The sequence below is a fragment of the Leuresthes tenuis genome, unplaced genomic scaffold (assembly GCF_036924035.1).
Source record: "Leuresthes tenuis unplaced genomic scaffold, fLeuTen1.0.hap1 SCAF_2, whole genome shotgun sequence".
In the NCBI taxonomy this organism is placed as follows: Eukaryota; Metazoa; Chordata; class Actinopteri; order Atheriniformes; family Atherinopsidae; genus Leuresthes; species Leuresthes tenuis.
This window is the reverse complement of record NW_027325356.1, coordinates 15,190,782-15,211,416: the sequence shown is the minus strand read 5'-3', so window position 1 is coordinate 15,211,416 and position 20,635 is coordinate 15,190,782. Positions and strand designations below refer to the sequence as shown.

The window sequence follows — 20,635 nt, the reverse complement described above, 5'->3', positions numbered from 1 at the left end:
TTTACATATGAAAGTGTAGAGTCAGAAGGTGGCTGGCAAGGTGTGTTTTCTTCTCCAGCCTGAGTTTGTAAAGGAGAATGTAAAGCTGAAAGAAATCTGGCAACACGTGGCCCATTGACATCACCACCAGAGCTCTATTTTGCCACAGAGAGACGAACATCTGAACCAATGCAACTGCAGGCTATGTTGTAGCTGATGAGTCACAGAAATCAGCTTCACAGCTGTAATGGAAATTGTGTTAGATAAGTTATAATTTTGGTTATGGTAGGTAAATATAGCAGGGCCATTTCATTAAAAGGTTACCCGAACAAACCCATATTTCTGAAAAAAGAAAGATTGTCCTTTTTTTTTTTTTTTTTCCCACCATCCTTTAAATGATACAGACCTGAGAAGAGATACATTTTGTCCGACAAACTTTCCAGGGCTTCTGCAGCTATTTTTAATTAAAGAAACAAGCTTTCTTTTTAGGTTAATGCTGTTCTTCTAATATCTAAGGTCTGATTTAATAATAGCCCATTTACTAAAACAAAAACATTATAAGTTAAAAAGCCATTCTCATCGTCCATCGCACAGCTGGATGTGCAACATAACCTTGGTGTAGCACAACTGATAAGACTCACTGTTGTTGTTAAAAGACTCCAAGTAAGGATTTCCAATGCTCTATTGGCTTCTGGTCAGATGCTGTTTGCTAAAGGATGGTGAGCCAGGCCACGAGAAGGTGCTTGTTTCCATCTTCTGAGTGAAATGGCAAGTGGAAATGCTTTTGCTGCCACAAGATGGAGAGCTGAATGTGTAAATTAAAGCATCAACATAAGACATTAAACAACATACCTTCATATTTTCTTTAAGCTGAGCCTCAACTTGCTGACCGACCAGTAAGTCTCATGTTGCCAGGTTTGTTGCCAGCATATGGGCAAAGGTCTGGAGAAGGAGCTTTAAGAATCCATTGTCGGATTCCCTCCTCGCTGAACCAGTTCATTCCCTCTACGACACATTTGGTTGTCTCCCTCTTTGACAGTGTTTGAGTTCTTGTGAAACTTTGTGTTACTTTTTGGTGTGCGTTTTAAAAACACGGGTAAAATCTGATCTGTTAAACGGGGGCCGAGAAGCGAGTGAGGGAGAGAAACCGAGTGATGCACTTGAGGAGAGAGTTGGAAAACAGAGAGAGGGAGTTGTGTCTAGGTCAGGGTGTCCTGACTCTGTCAGTGCAGCTGATTTTAGATGACATTGTTTGGACAGATGCCATCTCCTAGTAACCACAGTTTAAGCCTTTGCGGATCTGAGTGTGTGTGTGTGTGTGTGTGTGTCTGAGCAGAGGGGCCGCTGAGTTTGATGTTTAATTTTTACTTTTTGATTTATTTTTGTCCATTGAATGTCTGTTTGTATGACTTAAGCAAGACATTTTACCACCAGAGAGTTTCGACATAAAGCATGTTTTGTTTTGCTTTTCTTCTTCTTCCCACTTCCTTCTTAGAAATCACCACAGGATAGTTTGTTTTTTTTGTCATTTCCTTCCAAAGAACTAAACCTGAAACTTCTGCTAAAACTTATAGTGGGTAATGGAAAGACCGCTAAATCAGTATTTGCTGTATCAGAACAGACCAAAGCATGACTTTCAGTTTTTGTAAATGGTCATGGTGAAAAAGACAAGCCAAACATCTCATGAGTGCCCAATTTGTAGCTGCTTTGTTTTTTCAGGACGCCAAATGGGGAACTCTTACGCGGGCCAGCTGCGGACCACGCGCTTCGAGGAGGTCCTCCATAACTCCATCGAGGCGTCGCTGAGGTCGAACACCATCGTGCCTCGACCCGTCTTCTCACAGCTATATCTTGAGACAGAGCAGACATTGGCACAAGATGGTGAGTTGCATAAATGTAGATTGCTTTATAATCCACATTGTAATTCCATCCTTTCATCATCCTCCCCTCGCTTTGCCTTGAACATGAATATCTCTCCAAAGCTTTTCTTAACATGCTGTTCACCCCTCGAAATGGGATGTTTCCAACAGGCCGTACAGAGAACGATGATGAAGATGATGAAGATGGCTCAGAGTCGAACAGCCCACCGACGTCCTACCAGATGAAACTGCCACCTGAGGGGTGCTGCACCACAGATGGCATGTAGACATGCATACATATGTGATCGTAACAAATCTAAAAATGAATTCAAATGTTATTATTCAATGATATTTTGTGAAAATATCCTGTCCACGTCTTGTCTTCCTAACAGGCTTTTGTCAGGCCGGTAAGGACCTGCGTTTGTCCTCAATTGCATCAGATCCCTTGGATGTTCCACCTGGGCTCATGCTAGTTGGAGTAAAGTCCCCCTCCCTCCCTGACAACCTGCTGGTTTGTGCCGTGGACCGTCGCTTCCTGCCAGATGAACGGGGTCTCAACGCCCTGCTCGGTGCGGCAGGAGACTTAAAAAAAAGATTTTTTTTTTTTTTGCAACTCAATGCATTTGTGATGTCACACAGTTAGTTAGGGGATGGACAGAACTGTTACTTTCTCTATGTTCTTCCAGGCTTCTCGGGAAACTGTATGGGCTGTGGAGAAAAAGGTTTCCGCTATTTCACGGAGTTCTCCAACCACATTAACCTGAAGCTCAGCACCCAGCCCAAGAAACAGAAGTACTTGAAGTACCATCTGTACAGAAACAACCAGGGCATCCTGGTCAAAGGGGCTCCCATCTGCTGGAGGGGAAACGGTAAGACACAGAGTCGCTGCCTCTGTGAGAATTTCACAGCAATACGCCTGGTTAGTCTGTGATCAGATTCCAATTTGTCATGCAGACATTCAGCTCGCTTATGAATCTTTGATCCGTTTCTGCTGTTAAGTGCATCGATGTGGATTATAGTTGGGTCATTTATAAGGATAATACTGTACTGGCAAAATAAGTGGACAACTGATGAATTGTGGGTGTAGATGTGCCCTCTCAGGCACTCCTGAAAGCAAGGAAGGAGGCCCATTGACAGCAATACTTCTCTAAAGCAGTGATATCCTCTCCATGACACACCGATAACTCAACAATTGAGTGATAGAGAATGAAAAATAACATTTTGATATTTTAAAGGATAAAAGTGTGGCCTTTTGTTATGTGGTTGCTGTTTACTGTGTTTAGTGTTTAGGTAAAAAGAGCTACAAGCTAGTGGTCGGTCTGTTAGGTGACGACACTGACAGTTGCGCTACGTGAAAGAAACTACATTTTTTTGCAGAGTCAGGTGTTAATCTAACTCTGCTTCCCCTGCATTTTTTTCCATAGCTTTAACTGGAATAAAGCAACATTTTAGCTTCTTTACTGTCCCACAAAAGTGGGTCTAAAAGTCTGACTTTGTGTTGATTGCAAAGCTATGAGTGTATGGGAGGGACCCGATGGACCGGTTGCACAGCCTCATGCAGAGGTGAAAGGTGAGACTACAGAGTGTGCGCAGAGGCCACAGGCAGCAGGTGACACATTCAGCTGCGGTGGTATGAAAGGTTATCATCGGGTGAAAAGGCCTGTGCTAATGGACACTAACTCTGTAGATATCGTGTCTTCTGAATGTGATATCTTTTCCTTCTATTATCTCTGCTTACTTCTTTATCTGTTAAAACTGTAGTTTGGGAGGGGAAAGCTCAGGAGTTCAGTGTGAAACAGATAAAAAACATAAAGAAACATTCCTGTTTCTCTAAATCCTCTTTTAAAAGCGAGCCAACATGTTGATATTGAGCAACTGGAATATATACAAAAGCTTTGCCGGCTGATTAAGCTTTTTTCCTGACTCTGACTGATCTAAGCTGAATCCTGTGCATGAGGGTCATGTTGGTGGCAATTTGGTTGACTTATCTTACCTACTGCCAAAGCAAAAATATATTTTCCCAGGCCTTTCCTTTCAGGAAAATTCTTTCGGTACCAGTCGTTTACGTTCCCTTGTTTCCTTCCTCTGCTGTCGGGGGTTTATGATTTACTTCCTCTCGCATGTTTCAGATAGTAGGATGAGACAGATAAGGTCCATTCTCCCAGAGGGCCACCTGACATCAGATGAACAGCCACCAAACCTGGCATTGACTCAACCATCGCACATCCCTGGCTGCCACACAGGTCACAGAAAACACACACACACACACATTCAGCCACACTTCTTAACTTTGAGAGTTACAGCTGTGGTGTCAGACAGGCAAAAGCTGTAGTTTGAACATGACGCTGAATAGCATTATTGTCAGTTCAGACATTTGTATTGAGTCAAAACGCATTTATTTTAAACAAGCACTGGTGGAGAGAGAGGCTATGAATTGTTAATCACAGAAGCCGTTCTGTTATTTGTTCACACATTTGTTTATGTTAATAATTCATCTTTGTCTTTTCTGTGTGTAAACCGCAGGGTCACATGCAGAGCCACAAGCAGCTGATGTTCCCCACACGCTGATAAATGGGAACCATGCTGTTCCTTCAACAGCTCAGCCACCTTTAAATCAGGCAGCGCCAGGGAGACCCTCAGCTCCAGGTACACATTTTTGCACACAGCCCTTCATTCCACCTTGTTAGCATAAGGTTATCGTATGACGTGTGACAGACATACATTTGTGAGTTACAAGCTAATGCAAATGAGCAACATTTTGAACCATGCGTGGCGCAACCTATAAACTGCATGCTGATGCATGTGCAGTGAAATAATTCCTGACTCTGTGGACAATTAGTTTGTGTTGTGCCATTATTCGGAATAGGTGAGAAATTGGATAAGAAACCCCTCTCAAAGAAGGCAAATAGCTCTGCAAATGTCTTGGCACTTTTGCATGTTCAAACTTTGCATTAATGATGGAAATGAAGCATCTTATTTAAGCACACTCACATGACATTGTTATCCTTTAATCTTCTTGCAAGGACGTAATTTGTTACTCTTGACAATAACTTATTTAAGTATGCCACTACTGGTCAAAAATGCTGTCTTAGTTTGCACAGAAATCTGATTACTTATGTAATATACTACAAAAGCGTCTGTTATTTGGTCCCTTGTATGCATGTAAACATGATCAACTTGTGTCTGTTGTCATTAAAGCCCTCCCCTTGATGTCTTCACACCTGTGTGTGTGTGTGTGTGTGTGTGTGTGTGTGTGTGTGTGTGTGTGTGTGTGTGTGTGTGTGTGAGTGTAGGTGTTATAACACTCCTGCTACACAGGAGCCAGCCAGCTACATTGTGTGTTGGGGGGTTGCCCTTTGTTTTCCCGGCTTTCATTTGGCAACACGTGGGGCACTAAACTTCCACTCCTCTTTTCTCTTCTGTCTGTGTCTGTCCTTCTCCCTCCCTCTCCCTCAGTCTGTCTCCTCTATAAACCGGGGTTGTAAAAATCCCTCTCTGTCTCATCTTTTTTTTTTTTTTCCCCTTCTTTCGCTCTGAATGAAAAGCTTCCTTCCTGTCAGCGTTGCTTTTTTCATTGCCCTTTTAACAAGTGGACCCTTTATATGTCTCCATTATTGCTGCATTTCAACAGATACTTGAGAGGGAAAGACAAATAACTGCATGACTAAAATACAGCTCTTTTGCAATACTGTATCCACAGAGGCCCTTCCTAAAACATTCTTTGGCGTGTGTGTTAATTTGTGATGTATTAGAATGAGAAAAGCGTCTGTGATGTACTGTAAAGCAAGAGCAGCAACCTCAGAGTAGTTGGGGGGGAAAAAAAGCAGAAAACGGCTAAAGAAAAAACAAGAAACCAAAAACAGTTAATGCCGTTTTGTTCTAATCTAATCTACCCCGCAGTCTTGTTTATTTTTCTTCCTGATTTTTATCTGTTTATTTTCTTTTATCCAGCTGGGCCACACCCAAATGCCGGCCCCCCTAAAAAGAGGCACAAGGGCTGGTCGCCTGAATCATCTGCCAACAGTGTGCCAGAGAGCGCTGTGAAGTCGCCACCATCGTCATTAGCCTTATCAACGCTATCGGTGTCTTCTGTCATCACCAATGGAGCCAGATCAGGTACAAACAAGGGAAGAGAAATGCTAAATAGAGGTATACGAAAAAACTATTTGATTATTCAAAATACGACAAGATATTTGTGCGCTTGTGATTCGTTGCGTAAATTCATGTAAGTCTCTTTCTCTGCTTGTTTATGTGTGTGTCCAGAGACTGCATCTGTGCAGAGTTCATCACAGGGGTCCTCAACCCCACTCGCCCCCCCAGAGCTGTCTGTCACGGTGCCTGATCAGCTGCTAAACCACTGCAGACTGCAGCCTGTCATATTTAAAGGTTAGAATTGTTTTTATACTGTCATCAGAGACTCTCAGGAAACCCCACAGACACACAAGTGTGGCCCGCAGCTGAAGTCAAACGGATCAGTGTGACTAACTCTTGTATGGTAATCGTTTTGCACCCATCTGTCAGTACTGACAGTTCTCAAGCATGTAACAGGTGAGTTTTTTTAGTCACAACTCAACAGATGGCAGTTTCAGCCAGATTTTTCGCACAGGTCAGAGGTCACGCCACGCCCGTGGGGGTTCCTTAGTCTCTCCATCCCCTCCACTCCCCCTTCCCCAATCCTACGTGTCAGCTGTCAACTCTTCTTTCTTTATTAATCTGCCTTTCACAGCACCAAGCAAAAATCTTATCAATTTCCGGTGCTTTTCATTTCCACAGGTCATGGACCTCTTCCTCATCTGACGGGCAATGTGACTGAAGTGCTTGTCAGCTCTCTGCTCCAGAGTTGTTACCTGAGCTCACAAACCCTCCCCAGAGTGTACCAGCACTATGGACCATCACCTATCCAGCCACTCTCCACAGAGATGCAGATTCTGCTCACCGTTTACTACCTCGTTCAGCTAGGTCAGCATCCTCCAAAATTCTGTAATCCTCCAGTAGTACAGCGTGGTGGCTTTCATGTAAATCTAAGACAAAGAAAAAAATGGCTTCATACTCGTCCTGACAGTAAAGTATATGTGGAAAAAAATATATTGCTAAACTCATTCAATAAAACTCTTAACACAGAATAACATGTTCACCACCTCAGCGAGTTTTTGTGTCATTGTTTTACCTTTTATTCCAGGGTCTGAGCAGGTTCCTCTGATTCAGGACCTCGAACAGATATTCATGAGATCATGGAGGGAGTCCCACCTGAGTGAGATCAGACAGTTCCAGCAGGCTCAAACACCAGGAACCCAAGGGAGGCACTATGGCATTGAGGTCAGACATGACTTTAAAAAAAGCGTTTCACTTGACATCAAGCTATTTTGCACAGTGAGACATTAATTGATATCCTCTTCATTCAGCTTATTATACAAAAAAAGACACTGGTGATAAGAGCCTAACTGAATAAGTGACCAAATTCTTAAATTTTTTTTATTGTCTCCAGACCCTGCCTGGGCTCCCCCAGCATCTCTCTTTACCTCCACAGAGCCAACAACCCCTCACCCCCAGCCAGCTTCCCTGGCTGGCTCAGCTGGCTGCATCGTCCTGTGGAGAGGGGGTCGTAGTTTTCGGGGAAGAAGTCAGATCTTTGGCTCAGGGCCTCCAGAAAACATTTAGCAGGTTGATGGACGGGCGGCTTAAAAACACCAACTATGTGGTCATCATTGTGACTTCACCGGGTCAGGAGACACAGTCCTGTGTGGTGGTTACAGGTGACAGCTTTATTCTCCTGTGTCAAGTGAGGCTGCGATGAAGTTGTCCAGGAGACTCACTTGTAATAGAACTGATTTGAATTCATTGGATCTGTTTGCCTGTGTTGTAGGTAAACACCAGTGTCGTGCCTTAGCAGAGAGTATGTTTACCCCTAGTGAAGGACTGAAAGAAATCAACCTCCAGCTTTCCACAGGTGTTGCCCAGGAACTGATTCACTACTGCAATTCCCTCGGACAAGGTGAGTCTGATTGTCTTTTGTCTGATTTTAGTTTTAGTTCTCATTCATTAACGTGTTGAGTGGCTTTCTGTTTCTCAGATGGTGATATGGATTCCCTTCTCGACAGTGCCAGTGTTGACCCAAACGAGGCATCTCCCCTATCCAGCAGCCAGGAATCCCCCGGTGAGAGGAAACATTCACAAAGCCCCAAAGAAACACAGAGTCCAAAAGATTTGCACATGCAAGGTTCAAAAGATGCACCCAGTCCCAAAGAAACAGCTCCAAGTCCCAAAGACAAGTGCTCAGGTAAGTTCAGTTCCAGAATGAACTTTCAAAGAATCCTCTTTTTGTTTTAATCTCACTTGCATGGTATTTTTTTTTTTGTGATTGTGTATGTTTGTAGAATATTCTGTTGAATGGCACGAGGTTCGTCCTATTCAGCTGGCAGTGGCTAGAAAGCTGCTCTCCCACGTCTGCGCTATCGCTGACTCCAGTACACAGAACCTGGACCTCGGCTCCTTTGACAGGATCAGCTTCCTCATCCTTGTCCCGCCCTCGGAGGTCGCCTACCAACAGACTGTCCTCCAACTCTGGAGCTCTGGTTAGTCACCTGAACCATTTTTCAGCAAACGTAGTTATCATTTACCTTTAAGTGCAGTAATAGAGAAGTGTTTGAATGCTTGTGCTGTGCAGTACTTGAGGTGTTATAAAGTGGACCTGCACCGCTCCGGTGCGTTGTGTGTCTCAGGCGTTCTTCGGGAGCTCGGTGGTTTAGAGCAGGAGTGTGTCTCTCAACAAGACGCTGAACGGTATGTGGTCAAGATGGACCAGAGTGCTAAGGCTCGAATTGACAACCTCCTTCAGGAAGCACACAGGAAATCCTACACTCTCTACATCCTGGTTCATGACCACGCCCACTGGGACATTTGCAGGTTTGCACAAAATATATGAAAATGTAAACAACTACCGTGTTCGCATTCTACTGCTCCTTCAGCACGATGATCTGGTACAACAAAAGCCAGAGCAATCGGCTGTGTTTCTCTGTCCTTCTCTATCTCAGCTCCTCCTGCAGCCGCTCAGACAGTGGTTTGGGTCTGGTGGATCAACTGTTAAACTCGCGACAGGTGAAAGATGCGGCTAACATCCTGATTCTCCATGTCACCTCGTTCCCCTTTGCTCTCCAGACACAGTGCACTCGTATCAGCCCCTACAACGAGATACACTGGCCTTCTGCATTCAGTAATGTATGCCTCAGCCCTACAGTATTTATGACAGATGTTGTCTTTTTGATGCAACACGTAGAAATGGCTCTGTGGGTGCATGTGTGTGCAGGATGTGGACCTTTATCACGAGAGGATGCGATATTTTGGTGTGTCAGAGCTTTTAGAGTCCACTCGCTCAGGAAGCAGCCTTCCACTGATGCGTTCAGATTCCTCCTTTGAAAGCATGGCATCTACCCTGGAAGAAAGGTACCACACCCTCGTACATCATGCCGAATCACTGGAACATTCAACTCTTAAAAATGAGCTATGAATTGTGCAAAAACACAGCAGAAAAGACCATGCAATAATCCTTTTTCTTGTTTCCAGGTTTCCAAAACTGCACAGTGCCGTGATCCGAACTATAGTTTTGATCCAGCACTACTGTGTAGCTCTGATGGCTGTGTCTGGCAGAATCAGCAGCTCCCATAATCTCCACAAGCACACCTCTGTGGAGACCATGGAAATTGTTCAATCCCTGCTTACAGCTGCTCAGCAGTGTCCCGCACATCATGGTCACATGGTGCTGCTGCGGATCCCCTCTTTGGCTCTGGCAGCCTGGGCCCACCGACGGCTGTCCACAGTGAGGAAGCAGCTGGGTCTGGAGGAGAATTTTGAAATCATCCTGGGGAATCCCAGTCAAGCTCTGACGATCGGACGGACTTTCACTGATCAGATCAAGGTGGGACGGTAGCTGGGTTTGCAGCTGTTGAAGGGTGAAACACTTCTCTGCGTTAACAGTTAATGAGGTTTTACATTAAACATGCCAAAAGTAAAGAAATGATTTTATGGATAGGTTATCTTACATGTGTGTACCTTTTTTTTTTTCTTATGTGTGTGTGTGTGGGTGCGGATGTTCTTCAGACTTGGTTGAAGATCCAGGATGCTGAGTGGGTTCCTCATACCTACTTAGAGCTGGAGGCCCTTCCCTGCATCCTGATCCTGTCAGGGGCGGAGCCACTGGGAGAATCACTGCCCAGGTGCACACACTGAGTTTGAACAGCGTTTCCCGAGTCCCTTAATTAAACAGTGCAGCCACATTGTTTCTTACAAGAGAAGGTGAAATAATGTCCCTCTGAGTTTAAAAGCTGGAATGATTTTGCTTGCAGGTCGCTGAAGTATTGCGACCTTCGGGTGATAAACTGCTCCTACCTGCACCGCACCACTCTTGAACAAGAACTGGGACTGGCTGCTTACCTAGTGAAGGCAGAGTCCCGACCACCACACAACCCTGGCCCAGGAAGCGACGTGATTGAAAGTGATGCGGAAAAACTCAGCAGCACTGACAACGAAGAAGAGGAGGGACAGGAGAACAGTGAGATTAGACTCGAAAGAAGCTGATCAATTGATCGGAGCCGATTTAGTCATTTATTTACAAAAATGTTTTTGTCTTTTCTCTTCATTTCCAGGAGACTCTCCTCTGCCATCGAGCCAGCCGCCCCCATCGTGCCCAGAAAGTGGGGGTGCAGAGCCCCCCTCAGCTCGAAGCGCCGTTTCTCCAAATGTCCCGAAAGGAACCTCTGACACAATACAGTCTCCCTCAAAATCCCAGACTCAGCTTCAGCCCCAGCCCTCATCTCAGCCTTATCCATATGCTCGAACTTCACCTCTTCCCCAACACCAACCTGTAGTTCAAAGTTATCCTCAGATCCAGACGACCTCGCAGCTGCAGTCTCAGCCTCAGAGTCAAATTCAGTCCCAACCTAATGCTCAACCTCACACTCAAACCCCCACGCAGCTCCAGCCTCTGTCCCAGTCGCAAATTCCCTCCAAATCCACATCATCGAGCTCCTCGTCTCCGAGAACCCCCTCTCCTCATCCGAGCTGCTCATGGGTGCGAGGAGTGAGTCGCCCGCCTTCTGTGCTCCTTCCTCGTGCCCTCTATGACATCATCACAGCCAGTGACAGCAGCGGACTTCCACGCTTTTCTTCATTCTTGCCACACATATCAGTTGCGTGGGCAAGCAGCTTCAGGTAAATTAACTTTTAGAGTAAAGTAAAGTAACTTTCTTTGTGTATTATTAGAGACTATCCATCGATTATTTTTATAGGGTTATGAGGGAGCTGGAGTCCAGTCATGAGGCAGGGCCTGTTGGAGATTAGCCTTGTAAAATTAGTTATGAGTAGTCGAGGTTCACCTTTAAGCATGAGGCTACTTAGCTCAAGTTTACCAGCTGATCTTATAGAAGAAATGCTGTTGTAGGATCTGTGTTCACAACTGGGAACAGGTGTCCTCGTGGTGTAACTAAAACCCTGAAATCAAAAGCATTATTATAAATGTTAACATGAACCGTGCCTTTGTTTGTCCAGGCCTTTGCTGAGTAAAATGATGACATGTACAGAGCAGTCACTTTATTACCGTCAGTGGACGGTCCCTCGATCCTACCACATGGACAGCAGCAATCGCACCGAAGGACGAAGCGACAACTTCCACCCCCGCAGGCTGCTGCTCAGTGGACCCCCGCAGGTATCGTCAGTCTGTCTGTCTGTCTGTCGTTTAATCAGACTGAAGTGCACGTTTGGCTTCGAAATGCAATTTATTCATTCACCTTTTGTTTTTCTTTCCTGTAAACATTTATCTTCCCGAGACGCTTTGAAAAGCGTATCTGTGCTTTTATTCCCTCTCAGCGAGGAAATTGCCATCCTCTGTATGTGTGTGTAGAGCAGCTGTATCTTTGTCATTTGTAGCTTGTACAAAATGGTTTGATTTCAATTCTATTTGACAGTATGACATGTTTAAGGTTGCAAATAGGCTGAGCTTACAGAAATCTTGCAAGACCACATGAATTAGAGCAGTCGGGTTGACAAACCAGATGATTAGTGTTGATGATATCTTCGCAGTGGCTCCCTCTGAAATTCAGAAGAGCTTTATCTTTTTAAGAACTGCTTAAAGTATGGAAACCTTGGAGTCTTAATTGCTTTCTTTTATCACACGCTGACAGTAAGGTTGTTAATTAATTCAACACTGCCGTATCTTCCCCTTGTCTTTCTTCGCATGGTCAGGTGGGTAAAACGGGAGCATACTTGCACTTCCTGGGAATCCTGTCTCGCATGCTGATCAGGCTTATGGAGGTTGATATCTACGACGAGGAAGACATCAACTGCAGTCAGTAAATTTGTTGCAGTTCTTAGCTGTTTCGTGTTAATCAGGGCGACTTTTTTTGTAAAAGCAATATTCAGATTATTTTTCTGAAGTGTTTTTAACATCATGTGATTGCACCAGTAGCATTTGACACGATGTGTCCTGATAAGGTGTTCTCATAATCTTCAGTATTTTCCTAACACTGTAAGCTCATATTAAATGCATACACTTGGATCCGTTGTGTATTTAGACGTGCAGGCAGAAGGGGTGCAGTACCACCCAGCCAATGCTCGCTGGCCCGCCACAGATATCATGAAGACCATGCCCTTTGACTACATCATCCATGATGCCAAGTATGACGACATCAGCGTTGTGTACTGCCCTGGATTCAAACCAAGTGTTGAGGGTAAGCACACTGACAAAAACAGACACGATATACCAACACCAGAGCTGTTTTGTACTTGTCAGAGCAAATAAGGACATTTCCCTGGAAGCTATTTAGCTGTAATCGAGCCTCCTCTTTCTTTTGTTGTGTCATCAAGGAAATCCTGTGCGACAGGAGGATGTGTACCTGCGCAGGCGGACATCTAGGATTAAGCTGTCTAAGTATGCAGCCTACAACACCTATCACCACTGTGAGCAGTGCCATCAGTACTTGGGTTTCAGCCCCAGATACCAGGTCAGCACAGTACATGCAAACAAACCATATTTGCAAGCAGTGTGAGAAGTGACACTCGGCCTGCTTCTGAAATGTAAATGTGAGCCATCTCCAACCACAATATAGATATACGAGTCAACACTGCATGCCTTCACGTTCACCCATCTACTTCTCGGAGAAGACATCCAGCTCTACTTCATCATCCCAAAGTCAAAAGAGCACTACTTCAGCTTCAGCCAACCAGGTGGCCAGTTGGAGAGTATGCGGCTCCCTCTCACTTCTGAATGGGTATGTTTTTTTGAGCATGTCCACCTTTTCTACAAGGTTTCCCCAGAGTTGTCACTCTATCTGGCCTGACGAATCCGCCTCCCAAATAATCTTACATCAGCACCACCACAGCTAATGAGGGCCCAGGTGGTTTTTTATTTTTATTTTAGTCTGCCTTTAAGTGATGATTGGCACCGTTCGCCACAGCACAACTCCCTCGTTGCTCCACCAGGTGGTGCAATTAGTATAACTATAGCTCCTACTGTCTATACCTCAGCAGTTCTCCTGACTCTCAGAAGCTGGAGGTGCACAGAAGATTCCTGTTTACTCGCATGAGCCACAAATCTTCTGACAGCAACCATCTTGTCTGTTTTTATCAACTTTCTATGCCGTGTTTTAAAACTATTATTTTCACATCAGTGAACTTCGCGTGCAAGATATTTTGTTGTGTTTTCACAGAGCCCAGACTGCATCAAGAGTCCTATCTTCACCCCGACCACAGGTCATCACGAGCATGGACTGTTTAATCTGTACCATGCGATGGATGGCGCCTCACATCTCCACATCCTGGTGGTTAAAGAGTATGAGATGGCTGTCTACAAGAAGTACTGGCCCAACCACATCATGCTGGTGCTGCCCACCGTCTTCAATGGAGCTGGAATAGGTTTGTTGCTATGACAGTGATAAGTATTTAGGGATCAGTAAAAGTGACATGTAAAGATCTGAAATCTTAATTTCCAACTCCAAATGTTTAATCAGGCGCAGCTCACTTCCTGATCAAAGAGCTTTCGTATCATAACTTGGAGCTGGAGCGCAGTCGACGTTTGGAGGGCGGAGGCCCCGCAGGTGATGTCTGGCCCTTCATCATCCTGGCTGATGACTCCTGCGTTATGTGGAACGCAGTGGACCTCGATGGGCGGAGGTGACGGATACGATAGCGGTTGCATCATTTAAAAGGAAGGGTTTAACTGGGTTTAACAAAAGTCCGTCTTTAATTGTTGTTGTTTTTAGTGGTCCCATGGAGCAAGCTGTGTCACTGAAACACGTCCTACAGCACATGGAGGCGTGTCCGGATCTCGCCCAATACGGTCTGTGTGGCATCAGGAAGTGGAGCAGCCGAGGACACGCAGGTCAGAAGCCACAGAGTCAGAGTGCAATTTAACATCCTTCCAATTTAACATCCTTCCAACTTCCTTTCTGATTAAGAAAATCTAACCAAAAAACAGAGACATTTTCTAAACTTTTGGTATTTGTCTTAGATTTCAGCTTGTTTGTCCTCATGGCCCTTAGTTTTACCTTCAAGTTACCTGTAGGAACTGTGCTGGGTCAGATAGAATATCAAAAGACTTTTTTTAAAAATAAAAATAAAAATATAATAAAATAATAAATAATAATAAAAATAGTTTTTATGCTTTTTTAATCAGTATGACGTGCAGAAATGAAGAATTTTGCTTCATAAAATTACAGCAAACTAACATCTCTGACACATAAATTGATGTTTTAAGCATTTCCTTCTTTTTTTTCTTCTCTTGAACCAGGTAATAAACAGTGGGAGCCCTTCTCCAGAGGTCACCTGCATGACTTCCTCCTTCTCAATGTCGACCGGAGTCAGAATGTGCAGTACGACCAGAACCGCTTCACCTGCCATGACGTAGACTTCACCCTGAGGCTGCACAGTGCCGGCCTGCTTGTCTGCAGGTTCAACAGCTTCAGCGTCATGAAGAAGCAGATCGCCATAGGAGGATACAGAACGTTTATCATCAAGACCAAGGTAGGGACTGAAAAAGCATTCAAAATGGCACAGAAGCTGCATTTGAAAAAAATAATTACTGAGGAGAAACACAAAGTGGAAATACGCACGGTCAATGATTCGAAATATGAGCCCCTTTCTTAATTTCTCAAAACACTTCATTTCTCCAGATGACAGATGTTCCCACCTCAGTGGGTCCCTCGCAATACATCTGCGCCCCAGACAGCAAGCACCTTTTCTTGGCCACACCTGCTCAACTCCTCCTGGAGAAATACCTCCAGCACACCAGCCAGAAACTGTTTCCACTCAGCACTAAGAACTACTCACACCCTGTTCTGTCCGTGGACTGTTACCTCAACCTGGGACCTGAGGTACAGTCACGCCCGTCCGTCTGCACAGACACACGGCCATGCAGGCAAAGAGATGATGACCTGTGGAAGCATCGCCTCCACGTTTGCGGCAGATAATCAACTTTTGAACATAATCATGGGTTCATATACACCTACATTTCAGCATTCTACTTGCCTCCCGCAGGTGACGGTGTGTTTTGTGAGTTCCAGACCTCATTCTGTCAACATCAGCACCACAGGGTTGCTGTTCAGTGGCCTCCTTCTCTGTTTTGCCGACGCCTTTGTGACTTCTGGGTTCCTCAAAAAGTTCACCTTCCTTAAAGGTACAGCAGTAGACCAAAGACAGCACAGAAAAATGTTACACAGTTACAGGTGACCCATAAAAAGGTAAAAAAAAAAAGTATTTCTGTGATATGTAAGGCTTTATTCTTAATGTCTAAAAGACTTGTATGTCACATTTAAGCTCTTATCATGTGGTCATGTTGTGACTGAGTGGTTAAAAGGCATTTGTGTGTATATAGCTGCAAAAAGTGTTGCAGGAATTCACTAATTCATTAAAAAAGTTCATACGCTCACTTTGAGGTGGTTTGTGCTTGGTTTGAAGAGGATGAAGCACTTCTGGGGAATAAGAAAAAAACTGCAAATCACCTCTTTCCTGGCAAAGATTAAACTGAAGTGGCTCACCAGCTGTTTTCAGTCTGATTCAGTTGACCGTAGCTGACTGGTGTCTTCCCTGATACGACACGATATTCCAGATATTCCTAGAGATAATCAGGGTCAGTAAGAAGAAGAAGAGCTCTTCCTCCTGTGAATGTCCATGTCATTTGTTGTTTGGTTTGTTGTTGTTGTTTGTTTTCAGAACAGCTACATCTTCCACTGAATTACAACCCAACACTGCCACTACACAGCCGAGCTTATTCCCTTCAAACCAATCAGTGGAAATCTGTCTGATCCGCATTTATTTTTCGCACATTTAGATTCGCTTTGCGGTTGAATGGAAACCCGGGTAGTAAGACTTAAAAGGCTGACACCACTCAAAGCATTTGGCCCAGCAATAAGCTGCATCAAAACTGCCTCTACTTTTGGACCACTGAGTCACGATTACAATGTTTTGGTTGTAATTGTATCTTACCGTCCTTTGGATTTCCGTGTCATGGTTTAAGCATCCATCTCTCTGCCTCCCTGTAGGTGCAACCCTGTGTGTCATCAGTGCAGATCGCAGCTCATTAAGGCAAACGGTGGGCAGGCTGGAGCTCGAGGAACAGTGGAGGTTCAGGCTCAGTGACGAATTCCAGACTGCAAATGCCAAAGAAGACCGACCCCTTTTCTTCCTGACCGGAAAACATATCTGACTGAAACGTGCGATCACGATGGGACTGATATGGCTTTGCTCACAAAAGAGGAGAAATGCACTAGTGTTTTGTTGTTTTTTGTAGCATTACAGTTCACCTATAGACATGTAGACAGAGATATTGATTACTACCTATGACTACACACACACCCAAAATAGGACTGGGAGGTGAGAAGTAAAAGAAGATGTGTTGTTTACATTTAACAAAGACTATGTACTACTCCATGAATATAACACTCGTATGTTAAAAACTCCTAAATTAGAAATATCCATAGCATGATTGCATAGCTTTGAATGACAAAAGGAAGCAGAGAGGAATCGTTCTGTACATTTCTCGACTGATGCAGTAAGCGCAGATGTCAACGGAGGGGAAAATTCAACTTGCCGACGTGCTTTTCAGTGTCCTGCCATGTGTTTACAGGTTTAATTGTTTCAAATGTCCTGCGCTCTGACTTCTTTGCACGTGAATGCAACGTGAGGAGCTTTGAAAAAAAGGAAAACCCCATCATTTGTGTGCAATGATCGTTTGTGTGGGCTAAATTTTGCGGAAGCCTGTTTTGTCATTGTATGCTTTTATGGAAAAACTGATTCGCATGATATTTTGCAAGATTTGTTTCATTTAAAGAAATACTTACTTATTCTCGATGTGTATAAAAATGAGAATTGGCGAGCGGTGAGGGATGCTCCGCGGGCTGCGCAGCGATATTCGTGGCAGTCAGAGAAACAAACCCGCTCTCTCCGCCAGGCTTTCACTATGTACAGTTTTGTATGCCTCTAAGTGTATAAATGTAAAGACATTTTGAAACTAATGTGTGTTCGTGTTTGAATGTGAAACTGAAGTAGCGGTCAGGCTGTGTGACAGTTCAGCTCCTAATTAAATATCACTTCATATCCACATCAGCTTTGACCTTCGACAAGAGGCCACGCTGCTGCTCTCAGTTACTCCGTCTGTCCTCACGTGGAACTTCTGAGGTGTTTATGTGTGATGCACGCTCATCACTGGGCTTATTTTTGTTTCTGGCACAGTAAGAGTGTGACACAAGGATGACCTGCGCTGGGGGAAAAAAAAGAAAATTACAGCTTTTTATATTTTAAAAAGAGACAAAAAGTCAACTTCTAGCAACTTATAGATCGATTATCATGTAGCGTCAGATCAGCACCTGAAGCAGCAGGAGAGTCCAGCAGCCCCGGACCCTCTCAGATTTCCTCCAAGAACTCCATTCCCAGGAGACACTTGTTGATAAATTTAGTCTAAAAGTCTTGCCCATGTCTCACTAACTGCTCTCTCAAAACAGATCCCACAGATTTAAGACTCTTAAGAACACAACATGTATCTTCTAGAAGAGCTTTCGCACCATGTTGAAGAGATCTAATCAAACTGAGACAATAAAGCTTTTGGAGAACGCTGATTGGGAAGCAGTCAAACGTCTTTTTGAGGCTTCAATTAACTTAAATGACTGAACTATTCCTTTTCAAGCAGTTTTTAATATGACCATTTCTTGTCATATTCTAAAGGATTTCTTCCATGCATCAAGATTTTTAACCGTATTCCACTGAAGTAGTTGAACATCAGTTTGTCATTTGTAAATCATCCAAAATGGAGCCCTGACCCTCATGGAGGAGCAAGACTTCAGCAGCGACAGTGAAGACGACAGCCCTCCTGACAGCTGGTCCTGGGTAACTAAAATAGTGATTTATGTTCTTTGTTATTGTGTTGAATCAAGTACTACGAATTTCTACCGGAAGCGGTTTAAAAAAGATAATAAAATCTTAAAACTACGAACAGTCAACGAGTAAGTAAGCCAATCAAGTCAAGCCAAAATGTATTATCTGTATCTATATCTGTATCTACAGCATATTTAATAACTACACCAATACAAATATGATCAACAGTCACTAAATTAGCAACACATATCAACTAAAATCAGCAATGAATCATCAAATAAAATAAGAGTAAAATAAATCTGATTTAACAAAACTCTGCTTGCACAATGAAAGCAAGGATATGCTGCTCGAACAGAACTAAAAGCAAGCGGGGAAAAAAGGATGGGCTTTTCAGCATTGTTTTAAACTCATGAAGAGTGAAGCTGCTTCACAGATCAGGGGCCACCACCGAAAAGGCTCCATCGCCTCTGTGTGTGGAGCTCAGCGCTCTGGTCAGAGTGTAAGGCTGCAAAAGTTCAGACAAATAGGGTTACGCCATATCATTTAGAGTCCTGAAAACAAGTGATGCAATTTTGGATCTTGAAACTGGATCTTGAAATAGACTATGAGCTCGTAAAAGGGGACGCAAGTGCGAGTGTAATATGGTGAAATGTGGAGGTGACGAAAGCATAAATCGCTCTCTCAAAGTTAGTTGGAGGGAGGTAGACCCTCACCCTAATGAGGATGTTTAGCAGTGAGTGACAATCTAAGTCTGCCGAGGACCAAATACTAAAAGGAAAATGGACTCACCACGCTTGAAGAAATATTTATATACTGCATGTACTTTACACACGCTGTGCAGTGTGTGTTCTGTTTTTGCAGCACAGAGTTTGTGAACCTTTGTATGTCCTTGCAGTGAAAACGTGCCTGATATATCTCTAGCTCATATCTCCTCGTATAACCCCAAGTCCCCTCAGGTACATTTAAAGGCCTATTGCACCACAGCCAACATTACATAACAACACCATGCTGGTGACACAAGAGTGGCTTTGTGGACTCAGGCAGAACCTCTGTATGTTACGGCTTGGTGGTGGAGAGAAGAGGACCCACTTGCAGACAGCAAGGTGGTTGATGATAAAAAAAAAACTGAGACAACGTAAACACTGTGAGGAGCTGATGAGTAAGTGACCTCAGCTGAGACTGATTTACAACAGGTGAGTGTGGAGCTGAGGCCAGAGCTGGGTAAACTTGAAACTTAACTGAGACCAGGACACCAGTACTGAATTGAGGGAAAACAAGAATAACAACAAAGACAAACCATGAGGGGGACCTGGAACAAAGAGAACATAAATTATAATTCAAAGCAATAACCCGAAATACTCAGAACACAAACGGGAAAAAAGAATCAAACAAAACACAGAAACCCTAACATTGTGTTTTCCCCTCCTATTTCACATTATGTCTCCCTGGAGTTAATGTTTAATGAACATTGTTAATTTGACCCTTTGGTGTTTAATGTGAATAGTGTTACATTTACCTACATTTTACTCTCAAGTTGGCAAATGGTTTAGAGTATTGCCTGAACACATAGGAGCTTGATACTCATTGATAGTGTTACTATGCCTTGGGATGTAACACACACCTAACATTAGAAAAGTAGGTTACTGACATCTACTTTTCATTAACTCCATTACTGAGCTATTTCAGCAGCAGTGACATGTTAGAATGTTATTTTCACAAAGTAGGATGACGGATGTGTGAACAACACCAAATATCCTTTCACTCATAAATCGTCCTGCAGAACTTTGTTCCACAATGTTGTTGTTGCTGTTTTTGTTGGCACTGGTTGGTGGTTTAAACCATCATGAACCAAACAATTTGGATTTTTCTATAAACCCTTTAAAGGACTCAGTAGCTCAGCTATGGTGTGTGGCTCAGGCAGCTTTGTGATTGGCTCACCCAACCCATCCCCCAAACAGACACCCGCCATCTCTGTGGTGATGAGATGAACGCATTGTTGACCTCAGAGGGACCGGGAGAGATCAGGCAACCCCCATCTCGGCAAACCCTGTTTCGTCCTCTCTCACGTGTCTCACACGAGGTCTCAGTAGGCGCATGTAGCAGAAGTGATGGAAAACATATCAGATAGCACAAACACAAATAGCCCGTAAACATAGAGAGTTACAAATGCAACATGCAAAACAGTTAGTGCACACATATATTAACTCACACAAAGGGGTCATTTATATATTGAGGAAAATCATCAAGTATTTTGATGTGAGAAAAGCAAAAATTTGTGAATGTTTGACACATTAAAACCCAGAACAGTTTCAACTCTGGGAAATTGCTGCGTTTCCATACATATACGACTCACTTCAAGTCCTTCTACGGTTGTTCTAGGTTGAGATGACTGTGGTGTGAGTAACGTAACTCATCTTTCAACTGTTCAGTGGTGGGAAAACTTC

The 20,635-nt window shown here is 43.8% G+C and overlaps 1 protein-coding gene and 1 long non-coding RNA gene across 2 annotated transcripts; one reads left to right on the top strand and one right to left on the bottom strand.

Annotated features, from left to right (window-relative positions):
• Positions 1-1,706: 1,706 nt before the first annotated feature.
• greb1 (growth regulating estrogen receptor binding 1) lies at positions 1,707-16,894 on the top strand. The gene is made up of 33 exons (XM_072380322.1): positions 1,707-1,860; positions 2,010-2,117; positions 2,231-2,407; positions 2,525-2,707; positions 3,968-4,081; positions 4,362-4,484; positions 5,790-5,987; positions 6,102-6,224; positions 6,612-6,797; positions 7,018-7,154; positions 7,324-7,591; positions 7,702-7,830; positions 7,909-8,115; positions 8,213-8,410; positions 8,558-8,741; positions 8,870-9,053; positions 9,142-9,278; positions 9,399-9,750; positions 9,933-10,048; positions 10,178-10,383; positions 10,478-11,042; positions 11,379-11,535; positions 12,072-12,174; positions 12,401-12,556; positions 12,693-12,829; positions 12,935-13,096; positions 13,535-13,739; positions 13,835-13,997; positions 14,087-14,205; positions 14,614-14,846; positions 14,996-15,196; positions 15,360-15,498; positions 16,364-16,894. The coding sequence occupies exons 1-33, from the start codon at positions 1,707-1,709 to the stop codon at positions 16,525-16,527; spliced, it is 5,988 nt and encodes a 1,995-aa protein (XP_072236423.1). The 3' UTR covers positions 16,528-16,894.
• LOC140301725 (uncharacterized) lies at positions 15,402-16,397 on the bottom strand. Its single transcript, XR_011914927.1, has 3 exons — positions 16,308-16,397; positions 15,752-15,936; positions 15,402-15,491 (listed from the first exon to the last, which is right to left on the bottom strand). It is a non-coding gene; the product is annotated as an uncharacterized lncRNA (long non-coding RNA).
• Positions 16,895-20,635: the final 3,741 nt, after the last annotated feature.

Coding starts and splice junctions, on each gene's coding strand:
- greb1 (XM_072380322.1), top strand. CDS start 1,707: ATGGGGAACTCTTACGCGGGCCAGCTGCGGACCACGCGCTTCGAGGAG. Junction 1,861..2,009: donor GCAGACATTGGCACAAGATG/GTGAGTTGCATA, acceptor TGTTTCCAACAG/GCCGTACAGAGAACGATGAT. Junction 5,988..6,101: donor AAGAGAAATGCTAAATAGAG/GTATACGAAAAA, acceptor GTGTGTGTCCAG/AGACTGCATCTGTGCAGAGT.